This window comes from Cyprinus carpio, chromosome A9 (assembly GCF_018340385.1).
Source record: "Cyprinus carpio isolate SPL01 chromosome A9, ASM1834038v1, whole genome shotgun sequence".
In the NCBI taxonomy this organism is placed as follows: Eukaryota; Metazoa; Chordata; class Actinopteri; order Cypriniformes; family Cyprinidae; genus Cyprinus; species Cyprinus carpio.
In genome coordinates, this window is record NC_056580.1 from 31,203,973 (window position 1) to 31,230,038 (window position 26,066).

Consider the following 26,066-nt stretch of genomic DNA (forward strand, 5'->3'; position numbering starts at 1 on the left):
TAAACAGGGATACAAATGACCCTGCAGGTTATACAGGATGGAGAATCAGTGAAATGTTGTAGATTTAGGATCAGATGTCGAGGCCTGAATCTGAATGAAACCGAACCGAAACAAGATGGCGCGCTGAGTTCGGTCGCCGTCCAGGTCGCTCCGCTTAGATTGTGTTTTTATTTAACTTTTTTTACCTACTTTTGCTTTCTCTTTTTGCACACATAACCTCTGGACTGATCACTTACGACAAAGGAACACTTTTGGACATTGGATACAGCTTCACTAACCTGTTCCAGGACACTTTATCCTCCAACCCATCGTGGCCATCTGAGATTCTCCGGAACACCGAGATGAACAATGGCCACCTGAATAACCACCCGAGGCGACGGATCAAGAAACACCGCGGGAAACGTGCTGGGGTCCGCAAACAGACTGAGAAAAAGAGCTCACAGTCCTCCTCTACTGAGCATTCTGCTCGCCAGTGTCCAGTCTCTGGAGAATAAGATGGACGATCTTAGAGCCAGGATAAGTTTCCAACGGGACATTAGGGACTGTAACTCCTTTTGTTTGTCTGAAACATGGCTCACGCCCTCGGTCCCGGACGCTGCTGTAACGCCGTCTGAAAAACTTCTCTGTTTTACGGATGGACAGGACAGCCGAGGCCGGTAAATCCAAGGGTGGAGGAGTGTGTTTCATGATTAACAAGAAATGGTGTGACCCCAGGAATATCTCCACTCTGTCGCGCTCCTGCTCGCCTCATCTGGAACATTTATCTATTATTTGCCGCCCATTCTATCTTCCCCGGGGAGTTTTCATCGATCATCGTTACTGCTGTCTACATCCCACCACAAGCTGACACCGGTTTGGCTTTGTCCGAGCTTCACGATGCGCTCAGCGGCAACATCAACAAACATCCTGACGCTGCTGTTATCATCGCTGGGGACTTTAACAAAACCTCAGCCAACCTCAGGCAGGTTATGCCTAATTATTATCAAACATGTATCCTGTCCAACCAGAGGACCGAATACAATGGATCACTGCTACACTCAGTTTAAGCATGCCTACAAAGCTCGCTCACTACCGGCTTTCCAAAAAACACAACACCCCCACATTCCCCACACACCAATATAAACAAAGCTCGTTCAAGAACCCCCGGTGCAGAGGGTGGCTTGACGCGCTGGTCCCGGCCCACTCAGAAGCCATGCTACAGGCGGCTCTTGATGACGTAGACTGGGACATGTTTCGGGCAAGTTCATCTGACGTCAGCGAGTTCACGGATGTAGCATTAAGCTTTGTAAACACGCTAGAAACAAACGCACTGCTGCTTACAACGCCGGTCTTTTGTCTCTAATCAGAAACCTTGGGTGGACAGTACAATCCGTGCAGCAGTAAACAAACGCACTGCTGCTTACAACGCCGGTCTTTTGTCGGGAAACATGATGTGAGTACAAAGCATCGTGATATGCTCTCCGACGCGCAGTAAGAGCCGCCAAACTCCGATACAGGGAACGAATAGAGTCACATTTCCAGCTCAATGACTCCCGACGCATGTGGCAAGGACTAAGAACCATCTGTGCCTTTGGAAATAAATCCTCTGCAGAGGTGAGAGCAGATCCGTCGCTGGCTGACGAGCTAAACACTTTCTACGGCCGCTTTGAAAGCAATCTGAGCAGCGCGAGTCTGCCGATCAGCGCGTCAGGAAACAGCAGTCAGAGCAGCGATAATCATGTGATCACCGTGTCTGAGGGACGAGGTTCGGAGGGCTCTAAAGCGAGTGAATGTCAGGAAAGCAGCCGGACCTGATGGGATTTCTGGCCGTATTCTGCGGTCCTGTGCTGATCAGCTCGCTGGTTTGTTTACATCCATTTTTAATGAGTCTCTTGCTACATCGGTGGTTCCCCCCTCTTTCAAAAAATCTGTCATCATCCCTGTGCCTAAGAACAATAACCCCTCTTGCCTGAATGACTATCGTCCAGTTGCCCTCACATCAATAGTCATGAAGGTCTTTGAGGGACTGGTTAAAAACTTCATCAGCTCCTCCATCCCGGATACTTTGGACCCTCTTCAGTTTGCTTATCGCCCCAACAGATCCACTGATGATGCCATCTCTCACATCCTGCACTCTTCTCTCACACACATTGACAGCAATAACAGGAACTATGTAAGGCTGCTATTTATCGACTATAGCTCAGCTTTCAATACTATAGTCCCCATCACGCTAGCTTCTAAAACTCATGGACCTCGGCCTGAATTCTTCACTATGCAACTGGATTCTTGATTTCCTCACCGGCAGACCTCAAGTGGTGAAAGTAGGCCAGTTCACCTCTAACTCCATCACCCTGAACATAGGAGCCCCACAGGGCTGTGTCCTGAGTCCCCTGCTCTACTCTCTCTACACACATGACTGCGTGTCTTCCCACAGCTCCACATCTATTATTAAATTTGCTGATGATACTGTGGTTCTGGGCCTCATTTCCAACAATAATGAGACCGCATACTTGGATGAGGTAGAGAAATTAACATCATGGTGCCAGGACAATTGTCTCTCTCTGAATGTGATCAAAACTAAAGAGCTGATTGTTGACTTCAGGAAGAGACAGCAGCAGCCCTATACTCCTCTAATGATCAGCGGGACCCCTGTGGAGAGGGTGAGCAGCTTCAAGTACCTCGGTGTAAACATCTCCGAGGACCTGACTTGGACTACACACATTCAAACACAGGTTAAGTAAAGCCAGGCAAAGACTGTACCATCTGAGACAGCTGAGAAAAATTCAGGGTTTCACCTGCAATCCTGAAAACTTTCTATTCAGGGGCCATTGAAAGTGTATTGACTCAGTGTATATCAGTGTGGTATGGGAACAGCTCCAGTCATGACTGCAAAGCCCTGCAGAGAGTTGTGCGCTTAGCTGAGCGCATCTCAGGGTCTGCTCTCCCCTCTCTGCAGGACATCTACCTCAAACGCTACAAAAGAAGAGCTGTTAAAATAATCAAGGACTCCATTCACCCCAGTAACCATCTTTTCACTTTGCTGCCATCTGGTAAGCGTTTCCGTAGCCTGATGTCAAAAACTGAGAGACTTAGGAGGATTTTCTTCCCCCAGGTCGGGCCATCAGGCTCCTAAACTCAAAACCAGCCTCTTAAACATCTTCATGTCTCCACTTAATATTCACTTTATCAGTAAGATATTCATCATTCACTACCTCACATTGACATACTGAAAGTGTCAACCTGTTTGCACATTTGCCTCTTGTACATCCCTGTGTATCTCATTATTTAAGACTACAGTTTACTTTCATGCACATTATTTCCACTATATATTTAATTCTACAGTATACATCTCTTTATATATTTTATATTTTATTCTTATATTTTTATTGTTTACTTTTATTTCATTCTTTCATAGCTATATTTATGTATATTTTCATCTGTGTTGTATTCTTTAATAATTGCAATGTCCATGGAGCGTACCTGACTCACATTTCACTGCTGGTTATATATGCTCTATATAATTGTGTATGTGACAAATAAAAAAAAATCTTGAATCTTGAATCTTGAAATCTTGAATGATTGCTTTCCTCTAGCAGGTGTGTCTGTTAGCGTTTGTTCAGGACCTCCATAAGGACATGATCGGTCAGAAATGCGTCCTGTGCTAATATAATAGGATTTTCAATATAATATTTGAATGCCATGCATTTAGCATTTCTTATGCACAATGTGAACCAACTAAATCCTGCTTGACTGCACAACTTGAAGTGGCTCATTGCTATTGTAAAACATCCGAAAACAGTAAAATAATGAAATGCAACTGTTCAATAAATAATTAAAAAAGGTAACACTTTACAATCAGGTTTGAAATGAAAAACACTTATAAAACGTCTCGGGTTACTCGCGTAACCCATGTTCTCTGAACAGGAAACGAGACGCTGCATAACTATGATGCAATGGGAACCCTTGGGTGTGCCAGTTTTCTGAAGCCTGTATGGAATCACTCCAGTTCATTGACTAATGGCACGGGTGCCACCCCAATGTCAGTACGTCACCCACTCTGATACCCTATTCAGAGAACATGGGTTACGCAAGTAACCTGAGACAAAGACAAAGTTCTCTTTCATAGGTTTACTCTGCACTGATGATGCAATGGGAATGATATACCACACTCTCAAAGCTAAGCACTGCCATATCTGTCCCGATGCAAAATAGACCAGGCTAGAAGAGACCAAACAATGTCTACCAAGGGGGACTTCGTCCACATCCCTGCGAGCAGCGATAGCTGCAACATAAACCCTCAAGGTGGTAGGAGCTGCTCCTGCCGCAAACTTCTCCTGCAGAAACTCCAGCACTGAACCAATCGGGCAGCTGACTGGATCGAACACCACGACTCAAAAACCTTCTACTAGAAGGAGCCCTAGTGGTTTCCTGAACATCAACAGCGATCGCCCTTGATCAGCCACACCCATAGCCTCCAAATCTTGGGCCGAGAGTGCCAGATCCTGCCCTGGGGTTGAGACAGCAGTTCTAACCTCACATGAATCTCTCACTATAAGTACACTAGAAACAAGAACAGCCCCAAGAACCATGTCCGGGAAGGCCAGAATGGGGCTATCAACAGGAGGTGGAATCCACACTACCTCACTCTGCACAAGACTGCCAGAATCAACTTGATTGGCAGTAACGCCTACAGCCTCAGATCTGGGCATGGGTGAGCGAAACCATCTATCCCCAGAGGTGCCGGGAGAGATCTACATCTGCCCTGCCGAAAAAGATCCAAGATCTGAGCCACCTTCTGGCAGTTCACCATCCAGTCTCCCAACCTGAGTTTCTGCTTTGATGGGAAGTCCGCTGCGAGGTTCAGAGTCCCGGGAACGTGAACTGCTCTCGGGGAAAGAAACCTATACTGAGTCCAAAGAAGGAGGCGTCGTGCATGCCTGTCCAGGGTACGTGACCGTGAGACACTACCACAGTGTTGTCCATTCTGATGAACGCATGACAACCCGTCAGAATTGGGAGGAAATGCACCAGGGCCAGGAAGACAGATCACAGCTTTAGGCGGTTTATGCACCATGACAGAAACTCTCCTGTCCAGACACCACAAGCCTGTCTGCCCTCGAAGACTGCGCCCCAACCAATTAGGAAAACAACCATCGTAATCATTTGGCGACGACAAACAGCATCTTGACCCCCTGCTGAAAAAAGAGAGTAGGGTCCCCGCTATGTCAAAAGGCACGAAAAAGCAAACTGACACTTAGTAGGCGGAGGGCCGGCCAAGAGTACTTTGTCCACCACAGAAATGGCCTCATATGAAGCAGCCCCAGGGGCAGCACAAGACAGCCTGCTGCCATGAGACCCAGGAGTCTGGCACATGTGCTCACCGAAACATGATGGCCTTAGCTTGAAGTGGGCCAAACACGTTTTTATACCAGAAATCTGAGCAGGAGCCAAAACAGGCCTGCATCGAAACAGAATCGAGCTGGACCCCAAAGAAAATGGTCCACTGAGAAGGTGTGAGAACGCTCTACTGATTAGGGCTGCTAAAAAAGTGCTTGTCAAACTTAGACGTGGTTCGTCCGGCCACTCAATACTAAGCTTTTTGGCACAAACTAACACGTTCATTAGTTCAGTATGGGCGCGTCTGCAGTGTTAAAAATGTCATCTAACCCAAAGGAAACAGCCTCGTGTGCCTCCAGGCTGGGACATAAGTAAGCATGGAAAACTCCACTATACTAATACTGTGAAATATAAACTCAGAATTGTAAGATAAAGTCAAAATTACCTTTATCGTTTTTTTTTATTTTTTATTCTGTGGCAGAAAAAAAAAGAACTGAATGTCAACATATAACTCAAAATTACAGGGAAAAATTGTGAGTTAAAAAGTCACAATTACCTTTTCATGTTCAAGTTCAAGTTGAGCTTTATTCTCATCCTGCTACATGTGTGGACATACAGTGGAACGAAATAGACCACGGTGCTACATAGATACAGACATACAACAATGAAGCAACACAGTATAAACCTATACACAACTAACCTACTGACAGATTTTGAATATTAATATACTATATATAAATGTTTACCTATGCATAGACTGAAAAGGAAAAATATATAGACTATACGAATGCTTCACATAATACTGTACATGTGCAGAGAGAAACATCGTAAGTCAAGCAGCTGGCTCGGGAACAGTGCAAGATGAAACTGTTTTTTTATTTATTTATTTACTTTTTTTTATTATTATTATTCCATGGCAGAAACTGAAAGAAAAAAAAAAGAACTGAATTCCAACATATAAACTCGGAATTGCAGGGGAAAAAAGTCAGAATTCTGAATTTATATCTTAAAAAAATTTCTTATCTCAGAATTGTGAGAAAGAAGTCCAAATTGTAAGAGAAAGTCACAATTAGCTTTATTTATTTATTTATTTTTATTTATTCCCTGGCAGAAACAAGCATCCATATAAAATGCAGCTCATCCAATCAGAACATAATTTATATATAATGTGTGACAATAAAACATTATATGACTATAAAAGGTGAATTGCTTGAATCTCAATTGAAGAAAATGTCTTATGCAACTCTTCATAAAATAAGTTGCATTGCAAAGGAATTATCTGCTTGGAAAATTAATGCAAATAAAAACAATACAAAGGGCTTGTGTATAAGTTCAGTGCTGCATAGTGATTTAACACACAGCTCTGTTGTTGTTGTTGTGTAAAATAGGCAATAAAAACAGCAGTCCAAGGTATTTTTAACTCCGTGTTTGAATCAGTGCTGGACCAGGACCACCAAGACCGTTTTACTGAACCGCTGATCGGACTAAACAATTACAGCCCTCACATTACACACAGCTGATCAGATGTGGAGCAGAATCAAGCTTTTCATGCATCAGTACAGAACATACTTACATTTTGACCTTCCGTTTGAAAATTGGCACAAATGTTTGTTGTGTTTGAAACAAATAGTGACAAATAGTTCATTCTTTAACATAATTATTTATAGTAAAGAATGGTCTCGGATTGCAGATGGTCAGGAGACAGACTTAAAATAGACTGTGGTGAAGCAGACTTTAAAATCATGACAATGTTGCTAACTCGAATCAAGCTGTTGGCTATGCATATTGATGTTTTAAATGAATATGTTTGATTTTATACATGAAAATGAAATTGTTTCCATCTGAGTGATCCAGTGCAGTTGCCTTAAACTCAAATTCCTCAAAATGAATAATTAATGTCTTGCACAATTTAAATGTTTTTAATGCATTAACTAGCATTAATCAATCTGACCTTATTTCTAAAGTGTTACCTTCAAATATCTGAATGTGTTTGATTTTATGCATGAAAATGAATTTTTTTCCATTTGAGTATCATGATCCAATGCAACTGCCTTAAAACAAACTCCAAAATTCCTCAAAGTGAAAACATTTTTGCCTGTGCGATCTGTGTCTGTGTTGTTTAACTGATCATTTCTCAGTAGCAGCAGCAGTAGATGGATGTTTTTACACAGTGGCATCAAACTGAGCAGCTGAACGAGTGTTTTCAGAGGAGGGCCGCTGATCTGAGGGGGTTTCTCTCGGTTTAGCTCCTCCTTACTCAAGCTTGGGTTTCACAGGCACTTTTTTCCAGCTCTACTCTGAGTTTCTGTGCAGACAGTGAAGCACCTAACAGGATCATCATGGAGTTTATTCATCACATGAGCCTTTGAAAAAGAAACCTGTTTTTCTCTGCTTTTACACTCAGATTTCTTTTCTTTCTTTTTTTTTTTTTTTCATTTTACTTGCTGCTATTTAGTTCTGTTGCATTTATGAAGTCTGAAAACCTGGTGATCATTTAAAAAGAAGCATGCTGTGAGATTCTGGTGTATTCTATGTGAAGCTGATCTAAGTGAGAACTGTTTTAAGGAAATGAAGGCTCAAAAGGCAGTCATTCACAAAAACATCAAGGTGAGTTTAATTTCATTCCGTTTCATTTTCTTAGAATCCATGGCTCAGTGGTTTGAAGAGAAAACTTAACATGAAAACATAACTTTAAATTTATTTTCTTGGTTCTGTTGTTGTACTGCATATACAATAAAATAATATATAATCATAGTTTTAAATATGCATATATGAATACATATTATTTATATATGTTTATTCATAAATTCAATTAATTTAATGTATTACCATTTTTAACCAGTTGCAATGTATGCTGAAAATGGTAACATCTAAATTAATAAGTTGTAATCAAGTCAAAAATATTATTTAATATTGCTGAATCAACCTAAATGCATTAATTTATACCAACAAAATAAATTTTTACGGGCTAAGTCAGGTAAAACAGCTCTGTAAGGTATGTGTGTGTATATATATATATATATATATATATATATATATATATATATATATATATATATATATATATTATATATATATATATATATATATATATATATATATAATGTATGTGTGTGTGTATATAACATGCATACATACACACACACACACACATATATATATATAAATTACGCTAGTTGCTTGCTCTGAACTCATTATATATCTAAATTATTATGCATTTCTTTATGCATTCAGGCTTTAATCATTGATGTGGACTGTTGCCCTCTTTTATTTGGCTTCATGTTGGCTTAATTTAATTCCTAATGAATTGTTGAAACAAGTTTTAAGATATTCTTAAGGAATGCAAAAGGAATTCCAACATAATTTGGAACTAATCCTGAAAATCAAACAAGATCCGGCTGAATGAACTGTGTGAAAAAAATAAACATAATATAGTTCAGTTTATCCAACAGGACAGTGATTGATTCCATAGATGTTCTAAATTATGCTAGAAAGTGTATTAAAATGTATTTGAGTGTGCTTGCAATGTGCTTGCATGGGTTCGATTCCCAGTGGATGCATGAACGGATCAGTTGTAAACCTTAAATGCAATTCGAGCTACTTTGAATAAACGCGTCTGCCAAATGCATGCATGTAAATGTTTTTGTGAACACCTGTTGGCTGTGTGTGAGGTGTAATTCTGTGTTCCAGCGCTAGAGGGACGTGAAGGCTTCAGAAGTGTGTGATCTCGCGGGCATCATGGGCTCTTCGTGCGTTGGGCTGATGCTGATGCTCCTGGTCAGTTTTCGGGGCTCCGGCGGTGTTTGTCCGCGGCAGTGCGCCTGCTCTGTTCCTGCTGAAGTGCACTGCACCTTCCGTTCACTCGTGGCCGTTCCCACAGGCATCTCCAAACAAGTCCAGCGCATCAACTTTGGGTCAGTCACTGCTGATTATCCAATGCACGGCAGAAACTGGAAGTTTATGATAGGATCATGTGTCTGAAATATTAGAGTTTGCAAATTTGTGAATATTTCTTACAGCGAGTCCGTCAGTTAAGTCACATTTATTTAAATTGCGCTTTATACAATACGGATTGTTTAACAGATTGATTGAACAGGAAAATAATGGTGTCAATGGTGTAAAACTGATCAGTTATTAAACTAATTGTAGCAGATCCACATAAGACAATATTCAACTCAATTCAGTTCAATAACTGTCAGTGTTGTGAAGAGTAGTGTCATTATCAAGCTCAGTTCAGATTTTGTTCTCATCTGATTATTAAATACCTTTTTAAACATTTAAAAGCCCATTTCTTTACAGACTCAGACATTAATGTCTTGATTTCAGAAACTATGCTCACTATTATTGACTAGGAAAATAGATACAGTTAATGTAACACTCATTGACACACTATATGGGGTAAGTTGTCACAGTTTGACTGTCTAGTGTAGTCTTTCAGCAAAGCTTAAAAATAAAGCAATTATTAGATTTACTGAAGAAATTAAGGGTAGTGCTGTTCATGTATGAAAAAATCATAAGTCCTACAAACCTGATTTAAAAAAAAATACATTTAGACAGTTGTCAACTATATGTTTATAATCAACATGTAAAACCACTGTTAGAGAGAAAATAAGTGTCTGTACCATGTGATGCTGCTCAAAATCTTATAAATGCTGAGATATAATAGATCTAGAGAAACTTCCCCATGTGACAACTAGCCCCGGCCTTCCATAATATATACCTGTTCATAAAAATTAAGCATTTATATTTATAATATATGTATACTTATTACTCAATATGGTGTTGTGTATGGCTGCCTCGGTGCTCTGTAGTTTGCAAAAAAAAAAAAAAAAAACCTGGTTAGCTGGTCTTAGGTGGTCTCACAGCCTGACCAGCTAAAAAAGTGGCCAAAACCCCTCTAACAACCAGCTAAAACCAGCCAACCAGCTTAGGCTGTTTATTTTATTTTTTATTTTATTTTTTTCCCAGCAGGGTTTGTATAGTTTGTTAGTTTTTTGTTTCTCAAACACAGATGTTATTCATATATCTTTAGTTTTAATTATCTGCTGTCTCTGTGTACCGGAAGTTTCTGTCACCAAACCAAAAATTGTGCAAACTTGGTAATAAAGCTCTTTCTGATTTCTGACTTACGCATTTAGTAGACGTTTTATTCAGAGTGACTTACAAAAGAGGGGCGAAAACAATTTGTCTAAGAGCCCAACAATATTTGTAATATACAATGGTGATTTTTTTTTTTTTTTTTTTTACTGTTTACACTTCAGCATAAAGAAATAATCCCAAGTCTATGTTGGAAACAGTATTGGTAACAATTAATTTGCTCTCTAACAGGTTTAACACTATAAATCACATCACAGACGTCTCCTTTGCTGGCCTTGGAAAACTAGAGCTGCTCATGATGCACGGCAACAACGTGGAAAAAATACCAGATGCTGCTTTTCAGGATCTTGTTTCTTTACAGGTTAAAATCGCAGTCGTCTGGTGAAGCACACTAGTCCTTCATGTAGATCTAATTAATGAGCTCTGGCTTAAGTAAAAGTGACTTAGGTAAATATAAGAAGAATGCAGCTGCAGGATACACTGATGTAATATTAAACAGACTCTGTTGGCTTGTTTTTGTCATAATGACTCACTGTGTGTCCTGCAGGTTTTAAAAATGAACTACAACAAACTGAGAGTCATTACCGGTCACACCTTCTCTGGTTTGACGGCCCTTATTAGACTCCATCTGGACCACAACCGCATCGAGTTCATCCACCCGGACGCGTTCAGTGGGCTGACCTCACTGCGTGAAACTAGTCTGCTCCATCTAGAGGCCAACAATCTGCAAAAGCTCCATCCTGCTACTTTCAGCACGTTCTCGCTGCTGCAGCAGCGTTTCCCCGTCTCCACCCTGAAGCATCTGTACCTCTCTGAAAACCTCCTCAGCTCGATGCCCAGAAACATGCTGGAGAGCATGCCACAGCTGGAGAACCTCTTCTTATACGGAAACCCGTGGAGCTGCGACTGCCGGATGAGCTGGTTACAGGACTGGAGCGCACGACATCCAGGTGCTTCAAATGATCATCGCATTATTATCCAATACAGCTTTATCAGTATGACCTAGATCTGAATTTGCTGAAGGAAATCTCAGTGTTTGTGCAGCAGTAGTTGAATAGTGTTAAAGTTTGAGGGCAGTTCAGTTTGTGGTCTTTGGTTCTGTGCAAATAAAATGCTGCCGATCACATTCAGTATGTAAATTGATCACAAATTAATTTTAATAAAGAAGAAAATCTTCTGAACTTCTATTATCATAAAATACATCTTTTTTATGTGTGCATAAAAACTGTAATATTGTGAAATATTACTGCAATTTAAAATAACACTTTTCTATATTAATATACTTTAAAATATTCGTAATTTATTTCTGTAATCAAAGCTGTATTTTCAGCATCATTACTCCAGTCTTCAGCGTTATTTATTTATACAGAAAGCATTCTAATATTATATGCTGATTTATTATCAATGTTAAAAAACTGTTTTTTGCTGCTTATTATTATTATATTATTATTATGGAACCTGTGATACCTTTTTCAGGATTCTTTGAATAAGAAGAATTAAAAAAAACAGCATTTCTTCAAAATAGAAAGTGTTTTTTTAACTATAGTCGTTCACTACTGTTCACAATTTTGGGGTTAGTACATTTTATTCTTTCTTTTTTGAAAGAAATTAATACTTTTATTCAGCAAATATATGTTAAATTGATAAAAAAGTTATAGTAAAGCCTTTAACTATATATATATTGTTACAAAATAAATGTTATTTTGAATCAAATTTATTATTATTATTTTTTTTTCAACATTTTATTAAACAGAGAACCCTGAAAAAAAAAGTGTCACGGTTTCCAAAAAAAATATTACGCATCTCAACTGTTTCCAACATTGATAATCGGCCATATTACGAGAATTATTTTAGATGTAAAAATCTATCTGCTTTTTGTTTCTGTTTGGGCCTCTGTCCATTTTTTTTTTCTTTAAAAAATTTGAAAAGATCAAAACTAGATATGTTTGAATATTTATAACACTTCTTAAGTCTGGATTTGTTTCATTTCCTAGGGGTGATGAAATGCAAAAAGGACAGATCATTTTCCAGCGGTCAGCTCTGTCCACTGTGTGCATCTCCTAAACACCTAAAAGGACAAGATATCTCAGATCTCAGAAAGTTCATCTGCACTGGACCAGCTATCAGCTATACAGGAAAGAACGTCTCACATGAGGACAACATGAGTGAACTTCTGCCCATCGACAGGATCAAACCACCTTTTGGAAACCTCTCCCTCGGTTTATCCGACGAGCATGGGACTAAAGTGGATTTGATCTGCCAAATACTTGAACCAAGAGATTCTCCTAAAATCAGTTGGAATTATACAAAATCTCTGGAGATCGCTGCTAACGTGACTCTCTTCTTTGACCTGGAATGTCCTGTGGACAGAGACGACTATGAAAGCTTTTGGAGGCTTCTTGCATACTACAGTGAAGTGCCTGTGCATCTGCGAAGGGAAATCATGCTAAGCAGAGAGCCGGAGCTGAGCTACAGATACAGACAGGACATTGAAAAGGATGCTTACTTTTATACTGGTGTTCGAGCCAGTGTTTTAGCCCGTCCATCATGGCTCATGCAGTCTTTCATGAACATCAAGTTAAACAGGCCTTATTCCTCTTCTAAGAGTGTGAGACTTATTCTTAATACTCATTTGACTACCACCACAGACATGGAGCCCATCAGATCTTGGGTCATGATTGAGCATGACAATAAAACCCAGACAAGCTTCAGTTCTGTTGTGGGTGGTACGGTTGAAATGGACTGCCGTGTGCAAAGCTCAGGAAATGCTGCTGTTCACTGGATGGCACCCGATGGGTCAAAGATTAAAGCTGCATTTAGCTCGACCGACAAAAGAGTGACTGTTTCTAGCAGTGGCAAACTTCACATTAAATCTGTTGAGCACAGAGACTCTGGAGTTTATTATTGCGTTGCTGAGGTTGCAGGAGATATCGATGTTCTGCCTTTCCGTTTATCCGTTATAGAGTCCTCAACCCCGCTTCCGTGAAGAAGTTGGAATTGCTTTAACAAAGTTTGTTGGCGAGTCTGCATCTTTGCCCTGTCTTACTACGGCGACTCCAGATGCTGTGGTGAATTGGATATTTCCAGATGGCAGTGTACTGAATGACAAAGCCCAATACGTCCAGGGCTTTAGTCTTTTACAATGGGACTTGTTCATTCCGTCTAGTCAACTTAACAATAATGGATATCACAAATGTGTCGCCATGAACCAGCATGGTGTGGATGTACTGGCTACTAAACTAACTGTTATGAGGCGGAAAGGAATCCAACCTCTTCGACAGTATCCCTTCAGACCGCAGTCTGCCGCAGGAGTGTCCACTAAGGTAAAAGCCTTTTTGGAGGATGCTGAAGAAGCTTCTGGAGATGAAACTCATGAAAGAATAGTACCAAACAGAAGCTTAAATCGAAGGAGGGGTCCAAATGCAAGAACAACGCAAGGGACGTTCTTTTGGCAACAGCCGCCAGAGGCGACCCTTTAGAAAGGGCATGCATGGACAACCAAACAGAACTGGCTTAACAAACCAAAGAACTGTAATACCAGGAACAAAAATAGACCCTCAGAAATGGGCTGTTCTTTTGGCCAAAATCCGTGAAAAAACCTCTCCAAAGAACTCATCAGTTAACATTGTCCAGCATGGCACAGAAGAGAAAAGTGTACAGATGATGAATGTAGATCATCCAGGGTCGACTGACAACATTGAGAGTTCTTCTGGTGACTCCGGTCCACAGGAAGAATCAAACACTTTCAGCACTCCACACCAAACGGATGTTTACCATACGCGTGCAATTACACCTCATACTGAGGGGCAAAATAATAACATGTATCTAACGGCTCCTCCAGAATTACAAACTAGCTCAGACGAGGTGCCTTACATCTCAAATCCCACATCTGGACCCCATTATGTTATGACAGAGGTGAACGTTATAGAAAGAGGGCATGTGAGCACCATAAGTGCAGAAAATAACCAAGTATATTCCCGGTCTGTCATCAAACCGGAGTCTGAGAAAGAAAATGAGCTTAATTTCTCCGGAAAGACTGGCGTCCAGTCGCAGATTGGGGGTTTTGGTTCTGGACTCCCTGACAGCACTTCGTTTGCAACCACATCAACCGGCAGCATTACCCCGCATGCTCCAACAAGTTCAGCGCGCTCGAGAGCAAAAGATCACTGATTCAGGCGAAGATTTGAAAGTAGACGACGAATAAAATTAAGACGGCCATTCTCAAAGCTTCCTACAAGAAGACCATGGTCAACATCTACAGTTGTAGGAGTTCACGGTCAAACTATTAACTTTGAAAGCTGATCCCACAAAACCCAGCTGAAGATGCCAATGATCCATCCAACTACTGCTCATGTTTACTCCAGAACCACATCTAGAGGCAGATTGATCCATTCAACTTCTACAACCAATGCTCTTATTTATTCCTCAAATCCAGCTGAAAGCATGTCAGTCCAATCAACTCTCCCAGCAACTGCTCATATTTACTCCACAACCGTAGCTGGAAGCACGTCGGAATTTCCGAGTACTACTTCCATTAATCCTACTGTGCCAAGGGATTTACCAAATGCCGTCAATGAGGAAGATACCATCTCCCTCCCTGTGACTCAGAAATCCCCAAAGTGAAGGCAAAACAATTTCTTCCAAATTCAAGAGATGACAAACTCCAAAAGCCCCTACACGTCTCACCCCACGAGCACAACATCAGGGCTTGAAAATGAAGACATCCATTATTTTGAGCAGGAAGAGGACGGAAGCATTGCACCTGCAGAAGAGATGGATGAGTACTTGGTTCCCACGAGTGTAGATCCAACATCTCGACCTGGCTTTGAAACAGTGCCACTGACAGCTGCTCGGCAGGAGTTCACAGGCAAGCTTTCAACAGCGTTACCAAAGGCCAACAAAGAGATTCATCCAACAGAGATCAGCTTCACTTTGGACACAGACAGGCTGGATGTCTTCCACTTACCTGAATCACACTTTAGCAATGTTCAAAGAGAGAACGATATGTTGGAAATAAGTTATACAGAAGAATCTGTAGTCACCTCCATGCCACAACCCCAAGACTACCCACGTTCACAACCAAATGAAAGCTTTAAAGAAGAAGAATCCAATCGCAACCAATTATCTTTTCCCTCAACACCAGAGACTCTTACAGAATCCATAATATCTGTTGGGACACAAACCAAGCCTTCAGCCACAAGTTCACCACCTCAAACCAATGAGATTTACTTCCTACAACCAAACTCTATTTCTAAGCAAGACCAAAGAGAAAGGATAGTCCAGGAACTTGATGAACCTTTGATTGTTCCTTCAACATCACTGAGTACTCTGCCTACAATTACATTTTCAGTAACTACAGCCATAATTCCCATTACAACCCAACTCATTGGAACAACAACACCATCTACTACACTGTCGACAGCTGCTACTACTAGTACACCTGCTCTAAAGTTAACACCCAGTTTACCCTTACCAGACAATAGAATCCCATTTTACTCAAGGGATCCTGGAACGAACTACATTGATTCCAGGCGCAGGGGAATTTCCCAGCACTAACCACAGGTATCCGCACTATCACCGTAAAAATCCCTCTGTGAACATTAGACCTAATATTATCAGAACCCCTTACGTCACCACTTCAGCTATGGAATTAAACCATCTCAACAACATCAGATCAACTACAACACCTAAGATTTTGACTGCTCAATCTGCCACCTCGAGTCACACAACTGCGTCAAGCACCACGCAGCCAAACAACAAAATTCAGATCGATGAACCAATCAACAGACAATCGAGTGCAGTTCTGCTTTCTCAAGGACCACAAACTCTTCCTGCCCACCAAATGAGACCCAGGATCACTGCTGCCAAACTCCTCACAGTCACTGTGAATGCTGGGGACAGATGTGCGGGTTACCATGTGATTCTGTGGGGGGAGCCGAAACCCCTCCTGACCTGGACTAAAAAGTCTCCACAGGTAAATTCACATATGACATGACAAGAATTTACAGTTACAGCATATTCAGGAATTGGAGTATAATTTCAATGCATAAACAGAATCTAATCTTGTAAATGTGTTTTTTTTCTTCTCTCTCTCTCTCTCTCTCTCTCTCTCTCTCTCTCGATATATATATATATATATAATTTGACACTTTTGTTTTCATGTTCATATATTCTCTCTCTCTCTGTACTACTTGGGATACACCATATATACATATCTAAAAATATATTATAAAAATTTAAAGATATTGAAGTGAGAGTGAAGTGATTTGGCCAAGTATGGTGACCCATACTCAGAATTCGTGATCTGCATTTAACCCATCCAAGTGCACACACACAGTAGTGAACACACACACCCCGTGAACACACACCCGGAGCAGTGGGCAGCCAAATTGCTGTATTGAAGGTGGGAGAGAGCATTGTACATTCACTCCCCCCACCTACAATCCCTGCCGGACCTGAGACTCAAACCTGCAACCTTTGTGATACAAGTCCAACTCTTAAACCATTAGGTCACAATTGCCCCAATTATTATATGTTTATTATATTAAATATATATTTTTCAGAGACTAGGCAGAGATTATGTAAAAATATGTTATTGTTGTTTTTGTACATACCTCTGTGCCTACAAATTTCTAAATTCTATATTTTTTTTATTTAATTTTATTATTTGTTTTCATCATTCTGTGTGTGTACAGAATTATTAGGTGCATTGAGCTTTTTATAAAAAAAAAAAAAAAAAGATTGATCCCATTTTATATTAAGTGGACTTAACAACTATGTATTTTCATTTAAATTAATACATTGTTACAATGCACGTATTGTGTACATACATGTTTTCACATTGTACTTATATTTAAAAAATACCTGCGTGTAATTACATCTGTAATTAATTTCTGTTTCATGTTTAATTACACTGTTAACCTATTCCTTACACCATAACCCACCCTTAAACCTGCCCATACCACCAAACCTATCCCTAACCTAACCCGTATCCCACCTCAATAGGAGCAAAAGTGTTTTGCAATACAATATGAACACAATAAGTACATTGAACTTATTTGTGATGTAAGAACATAGTAGTTAAGGCCACTTAATATAAAGTGCAACCAAACGATTTAATGAAGCCAGGACTTTCTTAAGTGCATGACAATTTACTTTTGTGTTTCTACTGTATATTGACTGTTAAAGATTGCTTTGCTTTTATATAACAAAAAAATTGCACAATTTTCTTAGAAGAGGTGCACAGAATTATTAGGTACAGAGATAATAGCACAACTATTACAACAAAATTAAGGCAGAATTGGAATGGAAAATTATAAAATAAGATGAAAAATGTAAATGAACAATGTCTTCAAACATTGCTAACTGCAAAAGCAACAAATTAGTCCCCCTCACTGTCCACATAGACTCCTTTTCTTTCTACCACAGCCATCAATCTTCTATGCACAGAATCAATCAAACTCTTCACCTGCTGAGGGTCAATAGACCTTAGTGCTGAGATGACCGCATTCCAGAGAGCATCCAAACTTGAGAATTGCTTTCCTTCAGAATAAACAAGGCACTTCAAAATAGTGCAGACATTTTCAATTGGATTTAAATCTGGTGAGTTTGGTGGCCAACACATGAGGCGGTCGTCTTAATACTTTTCTGAGCTAGCCAGGTGGTTGTGTAGCAGGAGGCATGTGAAGGAGCATTGTCCTGCATGAAAACCATTGTTTTCGTGAAAGCTGCAGGTTTCCGGTTGTACCATTGTGTTAAATAGAGTGCTTTTAAGAAACTGGCAGTAGTTCTCAGAGTTGATTTTTACATCCTGTTTTCTACTCTAAAAGGCCCCTAACCTCATTGTTGATTATTCCTGCCATATCATAATTCCCCACCACCTTGCTGCCTTCTAAATTTTGGGTCGTAGCCTTCTGTCCATAAGCTATCCAGCCTCAAGCCCATCTGTCAGGACCATCTAAAGTCACCCTCATTTCACCCGTCTATAATACTTTGGCAAAAATACATCTCCATGTACCTCTTTGCCCATTCAAGACACTTTTCTTTTAGCTCCTTTCTCAGAGGAGGCCGGGTTTGTGCCTTTTTCACCTCAGAAACTTCATGAAGCAACACTAAATCTAATACTCTGAGGTATATTTGGCAAGCCACAACTTGTGAATGTCTGAACTGGTTTGTAGAGGGTTTTTCTTTACCTCTCTATTCCTCGTAGAGCCCTCTGATTCTGCTTTCTTTTTAATTCTCCTTTCTCCTCTTCCACCCTTCTTGAGAATTGTTTACAAAATGCCTCACAGCTCTCCAGTTTCACTTCAAAATTTGGCAAATTCTCTTACTTTTGATCCCTCAGCTAGCCTCAGCTAGTCTTTTTTCTGCCCCATCACAGTACCTACTTTAAAAGTACCTAATAATTATGCACAGTCAATATAAGCAACAATTCTTTTAGAACTGCCCTCTGCACAGAAGAGTTTTTTACAGCCAAACTAAAACCCATCTTTTTTCTATAGCTTTTAACTGTAGGCAATTGTGCGGTGTTAGCTCTGTTCTGTGCTGTAATTTATGTTGTTCTGAGTGTTAATGTTGTTGATATTTGATTGATTGTACAGCACCTTGGCCAACAATTTTTGTTTTTATTGGTGCTGTATAAATTGAGTTGGGTTGACTTCTTATTTCACTTTTTTCCTCAGAATTGCAAGTTATAAAACTGCAATTGTGAGTTTCTGTTGAAATACTGATAATAAATTATAAAACATATATAAACCTGTATATATAGAAATCAATTTGATACGCGTCTTGTTTTCAATTTCTTGAAAAATTCTCCTCTCTTTGTATACACTTGTCTGATTCACTACAAGCTGCTTTTTCATTGGTTTTAAATTAATTCATCTCTTTCCCTATACTTTCTTTTTCCACAGGAGCCGTCATGTCAGCCAATACCAGAGTCCAGCGGTTTGAGGTCCAGTCCAATGGGACGTTTGTCATCCACAACATCCAGCTTCAGGACCGTGGGCAGTATCTGTGCAGCGCTCGTAATCCACACGGCATTGATAAGATGATGGTGACCCTTGTGGTTTTGGCCCATGCACCCAAGATGATGCTTTCCCGTCATAAAGATATGACAGTATATCTCGGAAACAGTGCACTCTTGGAATGCCAAGCACAAGGCCTCCCCGTCCCAAACATCAGCTGGGTGCTTCCGGATCGATCTGTGGTGCGAGCCGTTAGTAACAGCCAACAGAAGGTCGTGCTCTTCACCAATGGAACGCTTCAAGTCAAAAACACCAATTACCTGGACAAAGGCATCTACAAATGCATAGCGAGCAACGCCGCTGGAGCCGACATGCTTTCCGTGAGGCTCCAAATTGCAGCCTTGCCTCCCACAATCCAAGAGCAGCTCCGGGAGAACCACACCATCTATGATGGCCAATCAGCTTTCATACACTGCACCGCTAAAGGCACTCCCGGTCCGACCATCCGCTGGGTCACGTTCACCGGCGCACAGCTTCGCCCCTCACAGTTCGTCAATGGCAATTTGTTAGTTTTCCCCAACGGGACACTGTTTATTCGTAACCCTACAGTGAAGGATTCTGGGAATTATGAATGCGTGGCTGTGAATTCGGTGGGAGTTGCTAAAAGGACTGTGAATCTGCAGGTGAAGAGGAGCTCCACTACAGCCAGAATCATGTCCACTTCTGCACACAGTACTGATGTCCGCTACGGAGGACAGTTGAGTCTCAACTGTTCGGCCACTGGAAGCCCCAATCCCAGGATCATCTGGAGGACCCCGTCCAAAAAACTGGTTGATGCGTATTACAGGTAATGGTTAATTGAAGGGGTTGTTTAATAAGAGATCAAGTTTTTGTTGATTAGAATGTCAGCAATGCCTATTGAGTGTTTAGAAACATGGATCTAAATTCACTTTTCAGTCACAATCTAATGCATGGTTTGATTGACAACATAAAGTGTAATTAATTACAGAGGACAGGCAAATCAGAATAAAATTAATGGATACAGTGGGAAGACAAAAAGGACATTAATCAAATGCAAGGAAGGAAACCTAGTTCTGAATCAACAATTTTTTGCATCATAAGCAATAGTTGATTGTAGAAACCATTGACACCAGTGGTCTGTATGATCTGCTTTGACTTACGATGTTTTGGGAAACATTTTGGCACACTTGCATTTTTTGCTACGCTTAGAGAAAATGTCATATGGTGCTAGTAAAACAAATTCTTTTATATATGTGCAACTTTAGAGATGTTGAGTTGACGTGTAAATTTGGCTAGTCATTTGCTTATAGTTGGGCTTTCTGACACTAGAAATAAAGGATTTCAGAATGAATCATTTTTGTTTAGTTTCACTGGAAAAATTTTTAGTTCTTAGTCATCTATCATGATATGAACCAGAGATCGTTGTCTGTCAAACAAGTTTAGTTTTATAATTTGTAGGAAAGAATGGACCTTAACTTTTTCCCCACTAGACTTTTTAAGAAAAAGTTGCCAGCCATGGTCAGCATTTTTGATAATTTTCACTGAACTTTCATGGCTCCCAGAGTATTGTTGTATGAATACCTGAACATGCAATATATCAGACAAAAGAACAGAGCCTCTGCTTTAAAAAAGAAAAATCTAGCTACATGCATTCTTTTTTTTTATCAACACTTCAACTTTTGATCAGTCTTGATGAAAAAGCTGAGAAATTCCAACTTTTATTCCAACTTCTATTCCAACTTTTAATAGCTCAAGTATGCTTTTTGCCATGACAATAGCCAAAAAAAACCCCTGAAAAATGTAAATGATTTCAGAATAATTAATTTTTGCTTTTTCGTTTCAATAATTACTTCTTTTCCCACTTTAATTAAGTTTTTTTTTTTGTTGTTGTTGTTTTTTTAAACTTTATTTTCAAAAGATCAAGGAAAATTTGATTCATCGCTAGGGCTGCTACAAACTTTTTTTTTTTGATAATCGATTAATCTGACGATTATTAAATGATTAATTGACTAATCGTCCATTATTTCGCTGATTAATAATTAAATATCGAGTTATATATATTCTAACAAACAAATAAAGGTAATCACATCAGCTTTTGAAAATCATATTATGTAATTACAATTATTATACAATTAATTTCTAAAAATATATTTGGCACACAAAATGAGATTACAGACAGAGAAACTCTCTCATCCACCATTTAATTAGCTATATGAAAAAGTAACTGATTGACAATTCTGCCTAACATCTCCTTTTGTAAGTCATATGGATAAGAAACAAAATAAAAGTAAGTGATGAGATGCTTTATTTTTGGATAAACTATTTTATTCACACAAAATCTCTCTTAAAATACCTTATAAGCTTATGATAATCAAAACAGTCCTGAGCTAGATCAAGCTTTGATCTCAGTAAACCAAACTATAACTAGTTTGGTTAAAGATTTTACCATTAGCTAGCTCCACACTGAAGAGCTGCTTTATAAAAGAAAATCAAGTTGTAATTTTAACTGAAAGCAACACTGACTCTGTAAAGCTGATTGATTTAAGGCTATCTATTGCATAAAGTACTATATAAATGTACTATATATAGTACTTACTATACGTATAAGTACTATATAACATGACTGGACTTTACTGGAGTACTGAACTGCAAAGCTTGTGCAGCATCCACATTGCTGTAATCAGATGTTTTCTTAACTGCTGCTTTCTCACCACTGTCAGTTTTTGTTGTTTCTATTTCGTAACTGAGAGAAAAGCGCACAGTATATATTTACACATTAACCCAAATGCCACACACCATATTCACACACTGCTCAGTTTGCTCTGAACTGAAGCGCTGTGTCTTCTTCTCTTGAATTGCATCCGGGATCGCTGAATTACTGTCTTGTACTACAGCCCCACACTGGTCAAAGCGCATTACTGCAGGCTCTTACTTTAGGTCATATGAGATCAAGCGATTACTCGACAACAAAAATATTGTCGACAATTTTTTATTGTCAATAATGTCGACTAATCTTTTCAGCCCTAGTGCTCACATGAGTCCTTGAATAAATTATGCATTTACTATTATCACGGTTAACAGAATGTAACCTCTCTCTCTTTATCGCTTGTTTCAGCTTTGATCGCAGAATGAAAGTGTTCGGCAATGGCACGCTTACCATCACATCAGTGACCGAAAAGGATGAGGGTGACTATCTCTGTGTGGCCAGAAACAAAATGGGCGATGACTACGTTCTCCTTAAAGTCAACGTGATGATGAAAGCGGCTAAAATCGACCACAAGTCACTGAGTGATCACAAGGTGTCATACGGAGGAGAACTGAAAGTGGACTGCATCGCTTCAGGTCTTCCCAACCCAGAAATCACGTGGAGCCTTCCGGATGGTACCATGGTAAATGGCATCCCACAATCTGATCACAACTGGGTCCACACCAAGAGATACGTGATGTTTGATAATGGTACGCTGTATTTAAATGAAGTTGGAATGAAGGAGGAAGGTGACTACACGTGTTACGCTGAGAATCGGATTGGGAAAGATGAAATGAAGGTTCATATCAAGGTGGTGGCGGATGCACCGATCATCCGAAACAACGTTTACAGTGTCGTCAAAGTTCATTTTGGGGAAACCGTCGTCCTCAATTGCAGCGCCAAAGGAGAACCGACTCCTACCATCACATGGACATCTCCGGCTCATCGCGCCATAGTGCCATTATCCAACAAGTACCACATCGCCAACGATGGCACTTTGCACATTCAAAAAATCCAGAGGTTTGATTCTGGAAATTATACTTGCTCAGCCAGGAACGTTGCAGGAATTGACAAGAAAGTTATCCACATTGAAGTCCTTGTGTCAACACCGGTCATCAATGGATTAGAGAGTCAAGGGGTCATCCGTAAAACTGTTATGAAGGATCAGCGTGTGCTTTTAGACTGCAATGCAAATGGAAACCCGGTTCCAAGGATCATGTGGGTGTTTCCCAACAACATTGTGCTTCCTGCACCATACTACGGCTCGAGGATTACGGTCCATCGCAATGGCACACTGGACATTCACGCGGTGCGGATAAGCGATTCTGTCGCACTTCTTTGCATTGCACGCAATGAAGGAGGAGAAGCCAAACTCCAGGTTCAACTTGAGGTGACTGAAGGTGTTGAAAAGCCACGGTTAAGAAGTTCTCCTACCGAGTCCATCCAACTCACCAATGGGATATTAAGTCTAAACTGTTCCATAGAAGGAAAACCAATGCCGGAGATCACTTGGATTCTCCCCAATGGCACATCTCTTCTTAGGGGAACCAGTGTTTTCCGTTTCCATCATCAACTTGATGGGACATTGGTCATTAGAGACCCATCGATTTTAGAGGTTGGACGGTATCGCTGCATTGGACGCAACAGTGCCGGATATGTAGAGCGAACCGTGACGTTGGAGTCCAACAGAAAACCAGAAATCACCAACAAGTACAGCTCGCTTGTCAGCATCATAAACGGCGAGAATCTGCATCTTAACTGTTTGTCCGGTGGTCACCCATTGCCCAGACTTACCTGGACTCTACCGAATGGAGTCATCCTAACCAGGCCGCAGACAACCGGACGATATTCGGTCCTAAACAACGGCACTCTTATTGTCCAGAGGACGTCTGTGTACGATAGAGGGATGTACCTCTGCCAAACTACTAATGAACATGGATCGTCCAGCCTGTCGGTTTCGGTAATAGTAATTGCGTATCCGCCACGTATAACCAAAGGGCCCTCGCCGGTGACTTACACCAGTCCAGGTGTGGCGGTTCAGTTAAACTGCATTCCTCTCGCTACGCCTAAAGCCGAGGTGGTTTGGGAAATGCCTGATGGTCTTCAGCTGAAGGTCGGCATCCAGCCGCGTCTTTATGGAAACAAGTATCTCCATCCTCAAGGTTCACTGGTCATTCAGAACCCTTCCAGCAGAGACAATGGCATCTACAAGTGCACTGCCAAAAATGTGGTTGGTAGCGACAGCAGATCAACTTACGTGTATGTGTTTTAATGCAAACTCACTTTATGGACAAGCCCGAAGAACTGCATTAGACTGTCCATACAAAAATATGAACACTTTCTACTGACTCTTGTAAATATGAAAGCGTGATATTTTAATCCACTTCAAATGAAGCAACTCTGGAGACTCGCTAACAGATATCCATTAATGCTCTTGGGAAGTAAACCGATAATCAGGCCCACATGGAATTTGCACCAATAAAACTGTCTGCAAAATTCACTAAACTCTATACATGCTTGTTTGTCTATTTAATATTTTGGCTATTTTGATTGTGATTTTAGTCGTCGAGAAGCATTAGCTCCGTTTAACACATTTTACCATGATTAAATTAATTGGGGATGCTTTACAATAAGGTTCAGTTTGCTAACTACATTAGTGAGCATCAGCTAAGATTAATATATGATTTAGAATTATTGGTAACACTTTACAATAAGGTGTCATTTGTTAACATTGATGTATCAACTAAAATGAACTTACAATGAAAATCACATTTGGCACAATATTTATTAATTTTTGATAATGTTAGGTATACAGTTATTCATTGTTAGTTCACAGTGCATTAACTAATGTTAACAAATACAACCTTTAATTTTAATAATGTATTAGTAAATGCTAAAATGAACATTAAGGTCAATAAATGTTGTAGAAGAATTGTTCATGCTTATTTCATGTTAACTAATACAGTTAATTAATGTTAACTAATGAACCTTATTGTAAAGTGTTACCAAGTTATTTTTTTTATTGTTAGTTGAAGTTAATTTCATAACTTACTAATACATTATTAAAATCAAAAGTTATATCTGTTAATATTATTTAATGGACCTGAACTAACATGAACTTACAGTGCACAATTGTATTAACTAACAACAAATATGAATAAACACTGTAACAAATGCATTGCTTGTTGTAAGTTAATGCATTAACTAACATTAACTAATGGGACTTTTTTGCAAAGTGTTACCTATTCATTCATACGATCCTGCAGATTTTTGCCTCCACATTACATTTAGATTTTACATGCATTCCTTTAGCAGATGCTTTTGTCTAAAATCACTGACTGAAATGTTAGGAAAATGTAAATACAATAAAAAACAACTTAAGTCATTTTCTTTTTCATTTCAAACAATAAGAATGTTAATAATAGAAAAGTCAACATTCTGACTGTAATGGTCCCTCATTGAATTGTTCTTTAATAGTAACTTCTTTAAAAGTCACTCATGCACATCTTTTGAATGAAATAGGAGTTTGGTTAAATCACTGCACTGCATATGTGATCATAATTTCTGCTGCAAGTGAGAGCATGAATACAGATGTTTATACAGCTTCTCTTGCATGTGTGACAGATATATTGTGACATCAGTGCTCACAGTTTTTGTAATTTTAGCATGCTGCTAAAGCTAAAACTCTCAATATAATAATATTGAATACAGTTTTACATAATGGAACTTACCGGTGCTTTTCTCTGTATTGAAAGTATTTTTAAATCATTCCCTCAGCTTTGATTTCAGTAGTCTTTGCATCTAAGCACACAATGTTTTTATCAGGTTTTGAGACACACAGCTACTAACAGCTATGCTTGGCTAACATGAAAATATAGTGAAGATGTTTTGTTTTTAATTAAATCAGGGATTCCTTCCAGTGC

General features: G+C 39.7%; 1 protein-coding gene across 1 annotated transcript; it reads left to right on the top strand.

Moving 5' to 3' along the window:
- Positions 1-7,581: 7,581 nt before the first annotated feature.
- mxra5b (matrix-remodelling associated 5b) lies at positions 7,582-25,318 on the top strand. Its single transcript, XM_042764430.1, is given in 11 exon segments — positions 7,582-7,923; positions 9,007-9,230; positions 10,645-10,774; positions 10,961-11,363; positions 12,408-13,395; positions 13,397-13,844; positions 13,846-14,689; positions 14,792-15,936; positions 15,938-16,376; positions 19,314-20,223; positions 22,513-25,318. Coding segments are annotated over 10 exon segments (7,386 nt in total). The 5' UTR covers positions 7,582-7,923; positions 9,007-9,054; the 3' UTR covers positions 24,416-25,318.
- The last annotated feature ends 748 nt before the right edge of the window (positions 25,319-26,066 follow it).